The sequence below is a fragment of the Atta cephalotes genome, assembly GCF_000143395.1.
Source record: "Atta cephalotes unplaced genomic scaffold scaffold00014, whole genome shotgun sequence".
Lineage (NCBI taxonomy): Eukaryota > Metazoa > Arthropoda > Insecta > Hymenoptera > Formicidae > Atta > Atta cephalotes.
The window spans coordinates 5,579,122-5,584,963 of record NW_012130078.1 but is presented as its reverse complement, the minus strand read 5'-3'; the positions used below and the strand labels follow the sequence as shown (position 1 = coordinate 5,584,963).

The window sequence follows — 5,842 nt, the reverse complement described above, 5'->3', positions numbered from 1 at the left end:
ATAACTATAATATACTCGTAGTACTAGTAGTACTATAATACGTCGGACGAGAAGAATATATAATTAAATTAAATTAAATAAAATAAAATAAATAATACTAACTACTACTAACTAACTACTACTCTCTCTCTCTCTCTCTCTCTCTCTCTCTCTCTCTCTCTCTCTCTCTCTCTTCATAGTTCTACAGTTATAAAAATAAAAAGATCTGTAGTTTTTATACTAAATATCAAAATTAAAACATTAGCTTTAATTTTAACTTCTATAATATAAAAAATACGAAACTTTTTTTTATATTAATAGAATATCGTGTTAACTTCGCAAATCCGGCGGATAGTACGTTCTCGCCAGTACAATTTTCACAAGAAGCGTTTTGCCGGCTTCTTAACAACCAACCGGCGATAAAGCACTCGGCACTCCTTATGTGCGCCTTTCTTACAATGACGTGCTTGCGTAAATCACTCACGGTGGCGGCGGCGATTAAAATCACGAGACGGCCGCGTGCGTGACCGTAAGTGTAACAGGGATTAACCTGTAAACATGAGCACGGGCCGGATTGTTACCTGCAGCCAGTCGTACATATTGATCAGTTTCCTGGATTCCAAATGGAGCTTATAAATTATACTCAGGTCGGGGAGTGTGCGCGGAATATCGTCATCGTTCTCCAATTTGCAGCAGTCGCACTGAAATATATATCTCCAATTAACCGTGCCGTGGTCTACCAAAAAGTGCGATTTTTCCGCAGTCGTCGATGAATTGTAAGAGAAGATTAAATGTCGCGAGAAAAATGAGAACTGCGCACAGCGGGACAATCATATTTAAAAACAAATATCAAAATATCCAATATCACAACTCCAGGTATATTCGAACATTATTCGAAAGATATGAAAAAGAAAATTAATCGAAATGAAGGAAAAATAAATCAATTTCAAATACATATTTAACACGCAAATTATAATTTAAGGCACAAAAATCTTCTGTTATCTTCTCGCTTATAATATTACAACGATAACCCAACATTTAACTGTTAAACGCCTTTTCAGTATGACATACCAAACTCGGTTTTCTTTTTCCAATACTTTTTTCCTTGCTTATAATTTTTTTATTAATAAAAATACATACATTTTCTTGATATTGTTGTTTGCTAATATTGTTGTTTGAAATCTATCGTTTTCGATTTAAAAACAATTTTTCAATGTTTATTTTTATCAAAATTATAAGCAGTCGAATTGATTTGGGCATCTAGTATGTTGTTCGCATAGTGTGACGTTTAAGGGTTAAAACAGTACAATGCCCTGTGCATGCAGATATCCGTATTACATAAAAGTTAAATTTTGCAATTCCAAATTTCCACGAACAATTTTTCGAGCATGTTCCCATTATATGACGATGCGCGCGATGAAAGAGTTAACTCAGTTAACTGAAATCGCGTGCATGAGCTATTCGTGCAAAGTTCTACTTCACTCACGTCCAGATACATCTGTGGATCGCTTAATCCGGTGTGTATAACGGCCCGCAAAGAGCCACGAATATGATGCTTCGCCTGATTCCCATCACTGTAGCAAAATATCTCGTGAGCCGTCACGCGACTTGGATCGATCAGATGAATGGAGAATACTTTTCGATCTAAGTAATCGATTAGGTCAAGCAACGTCTGCTTGTAAGCAGAACGCGACTGTTGCTGACTCATTTTGAATAATTTCTGAAAAGGGGGCACACGATAATTGAACAGGCGTTAGTAATCACTGCGTTTTCATCAATAATTTTCATTTCATAACTGTAAAGTTCTGATCGTTCGCATTCGATAGCGGCAGTGTATTATATGAAAGAAACAAAACTCACCTTTACATGGCTTCGCATAAAACGATAAAATCTCATTAAATAAGTGTAATGAAGTAATATGAAAAATTATTCGCGTGTTATCGGACCTTATCTTGGTTAGATTTGATAGAGAAGTATTGCTTTAATTTGGAATATGAAATAGTTTAAGTAAGCTTCATAACGTTACATGGAAAGAATGATTTTGCTAAAATATTTAAAAATTTAGTTATAAATACAGATCTAAAAATAATTATATTGAACTATCAAAATAATTATGTAGGATACTTAAACTGATTATCAGAATGTCAAAAGTTTTGTCATCATGCATAAGTTTCTTATATAATTACTAATGGCTCAACAAAATTATTTTCAAATCTCTATCTATATATTAGTTAAATTTCTACTTCAAAATCATTCTTTCTTTTTATGAGTTAAAAATATTATATTTTTCTAATGCAAAGGATTAATAAGAACAACAATTAAGAAAGTACGATTTTGCACATACCTCCTTTAATTGCATACGATTAAGTTTCTCTTCCACACTGATGATCTCGGAAGTCGTTGTAGTGCTTAAACTAGCTTCTCGAATTTTTTTGATGTGATTGTTAAGATCGATTTTAATTTTCTTAATTTCTGAATCTTTGGAATCCTCGATAATTTTTATAACAGATTCGAGTTTCGAGAGGAGTTCCTCCTTCGATAAAAATCCTAATAATTTCATACAATCTTTGTATTCGGAGGATTCTGTGAGATTATTCATGTAAACCGCTTTGGTGTAAATCTCCCGTAACTGAAATAATTATTCCATAATTTCGATTTTTAGCTCAACGTACCGCTTTCTTGCGTAATAAAATGTCTTTTATTCTGAATCAGTAAAACGTTATATTACCTGTTTACCCATTGGCGAGCCTGGCAGTGATGCAACCATGCAGTGCAAACATCTCAAAACAATTAAAAATTGATTCATAAATTTATGAAATTTATTTAACAATTGTTCCAACAATTCCTACAACAAGCAAAATTTAAAAAATGGTTTGGAAACGCATGAGATTACCAAAAATTATGTACATTAGTAACAAATCTGAGAGACACATTGAAAAGTCATAGTTACATCTGTTGAATAAAAATTTTATTTCTATTAAAAAATTTTCCTTCCAATTTCCAATATAAAACAGCTTGATAATGAACTGTTACATTAAATTTTTCAATAGCGTAAATTTCATAATTACATGTTATTTAAAATCATTTCGTTACTAATAGCTATAATTTTTGCAATCCTTTTTAATTCTTGTAAATGAATTATACGAACCATAAATTCTTTATCGCTGAGGTTTTTATCTCCATTCGATGTCTTCAAATATTTAGCGATAGACGGTAAACTTTTAATTTCCGCGATATTTTCAGCAGTGAGTTCAGATATTTTTTTCTTAATGTGTTTTGGTTGACAGCAAAGAGAACTCGCATCGTTCTTGTAAAAATGTTGTATCATGCATATCTGAAAATCATCCTAATTTATAATAATCAGCCAATTATCGATTTATTAATTGAATTTTTGATTGCTCGTTACCTTGTAATTTTGCAAGAAATTATCCACCGAAAAATCGTAAAACAGAAAAATGTCAGTCAGCAACTGAAACGCTCGGCCGATTAATTTAAATGGAATCTTTGTAGAGAAAACAGTGTTCTCCAATACATCGGCTAGTGTTTTGACTTGCGTTTGCGTATAGAATACCTAAATAAAGACCCGACGAATTATTTATAGTCATCGCGCAAACATTTACGTTGGATGTCAAAATATTTTTGTTTAACTTGCCTGCACGACTAACTTCGACGTAACGTCATATGTCAATGATTTATGCACGACGTGCAACGTAGTCGCGACACCGAAAATGAGTACGAACTTCAATGTATTTCTGTACGAACTGAAAATTATTTATTTACGGATATTCCTTTCAAGGTCGTGTAATTTTGTTAACGTATTGTGCATGCATTGTAACATTTTCAAGAATACCTCAACACCAGGATAAAATCGTGTAATACATTGATGGGGAAGCTTTCGAAATCCGGCAAAATTATAATTAAAGGATCCTCCGGATCGTGATATTCCGCAAATATTTTTTTTAAGATACGCATAGTACATTGACTTTTACGCACTTCAGGAATATGATTCTACGAAAAATAATTTATTTAAAGATTGCAACAGAAACTATTTATTTCTACATAGTGCTATTACCACGAAACTAACCGATTCAGATTCACTGCCTGATTCAGATTCAGAATTTGAATTTTTATGAATAAATTGATATACAGTGTCTTCGATGATGTTTTTCACATTGTTACAATTTCTGCTACAAATCATTGCTAAGTGTGACGTTATTTTACTAAGCTTGGACACTACGGTGTCGAAAAGTGTCGTATGATCGGGGACATTTACGCCTATAATTTTAATTCATTTACTTATTAATATATTTATCAAAAAATATTAGAAGCCTTAAAAATATTAGAAAAAAAATCCTTAATAGGCAAAAATTACTTCAATATATTTTGAAGAGATTTTTAATCAATTTTAACTTATCTAAATTTCGTGTGAAAAAAATGACAATATTTTATAAAAAATGTGGCGTTTGTTTTCACCTGTTAACAAAATAGCTGTGGCTATTTCGTGGAATGATCCATTCAATGGAGTCGCTTTTATTTTCGACACGAAAGACTCTAAACTGGATATAACTTGTTGGAACATTTTCGATCTGACATTCTGAAATATTAATGCATTTTGTTAAATATTCTGCCATTTGATTGAAATTTATAGCTAGTGCTAACACACTAGATTTATACCTCCGCAGCCTGCTCGATATATCCCCATGTTTCGTCATACGCGATATACCAGGGTTCATTAAAATACGCTGGGCATTTAACTTTCTTTTTCTTTTTTCCAATTTTGTAACTTCCTTTGTATGCAAACACTCCCTAAAAGTCACGTTTAATATTATATTTTTAATTAGCCATTCTCTGTTACACCAATCTTAAATTGACGATTATTATTGTCATTATAAAATTTACTGTGACTAAATTACATTAGTATTAATTACAAGAATCATTATGCATTGAATTACATAATTAGAGAAAATCAGAAACTAATTCTTTACGTATTCATACAAAATAATCTTTTCATCAATTGGCAATTATCGTTAATTTTGTCTATTAATTTTATTCATTTATTTTATTTACATATTTTTGTTCCTACAATTTTAATTCATTTAATTTATTATTTATCGAAACTTATTTTTTTTAATTCTTAAAAACATTAGAAAAATCCTTAATTGGCAAAAATTATTTCTAGATATCTAATCAAAATTTAATTTAATTTTAATATCCATATGATTTTCAAAAAATTAAACGCCAATATTTTAAACGCCAAGTTTTAAAGAAGCCGAAAATAAAAAATTATACAGATACGTTAATTACAAAGGCAAAAGTAATACGTGAATAACAACAGCATTCTTCGATAAACTTTTAAAGTGTGCGAAAGCGACGGACTATGAATCATTATTCGGCGTTTCGGCGCGCTAACTTTACACTTTGAGGTTAAGCCGGCGATAGCAACAGGTTGCACGTGTCGTTTACCTTGGATAGAGAAACGTTCTCCATTCTGCGACCGGCGTCAACTCCGCCGAAATGCCAGAAATATCCGTCTTAAACGCTCTTCTATCACATAAATAAAAGAAATGACAATTATTCACAGCACGCTGCGAACTGATGTATGGAATCACGAACAACCATCCGCATAGCCGAACCAAGCCGAACGCAACTAAACGCAACCGAACACGGCAGCTGTCAGCTGACATGAAAATAATATACTTGTGCCGCTAGCTGGCGCCATGTACTGACATCCGCTCTTCTATAGTTCGTACAAATAACTGATCTTCGCACGATCACTAAGTTCTCAGCAGGACAGCTGAATACTCATATATTTGATGATGTATATATATATATATATATATATATATATATATATATATATATA

The 5,842-nt window shown here is 32.1% G+C and overlaps 2 protein-coding genes across 2 annotated transcripts in view; one reads left to right on the top strand and one right to left on the bottom strand.

The window, feature by feature from the left end:
• Positions 1-5,466, bottom strand: part of LOC105617824 (origin recognition complex subunit 3) — a 6,240-nt gene extending 774 nt beyond the window's left edge. The window contains exons 1-12 of the mRNA XM_012199376.1: positions 5,443-5,466; positions 4,654-4,785; positions 4,453-4,573; positions 4,078-4,254; positions 3,830-3,971; positions 3,632-3,740; positions 3,386-3,550; positions 3,128-3,313; positions 2,708-2,824; positions 2,324-2,608; positions 1,466-1,699; positions 561-680 (exon numbers count right to left, since the gene is read on the bottom strand). Of these exons, the coding sequence (XP_012054766.1) occupies positions 561-680; positions 1,466-1,699; positions 2,324-2,608; positions 2,708-2,824; positions 3,128-3,313; positions 3,386-3,550; positions 3,632-3,740; positions 3,830-3,971; positions 4,078-4,254; positions 4,453-4,573; positions 4,654-4,785; positions 5,443-5,466 (1,812 nt within the window). The remainder of the gene's footprint in view (positions 1-560; positions 681-1,465; positions 1,700-2,323; positions 2,609-2,707; positions 2,825-3,127; positions 3,314-3,385; positions 3,551-3,631; positions 3,741-3,829; positions 3,972-4,077; positions 4,255-4,452; positions 4,574-4,653; positions 4,786-5,442) is intronic.
• LOC105617921 (fasciclin-1) overlaps positions 1-5,842 on the top strand; it is a 148,946-nt gene that overhangs the window by 41,345 nt on the left and 101,759 nt on the right. The gene's annotated exons all lie outside the window — the stretch shown is intronic.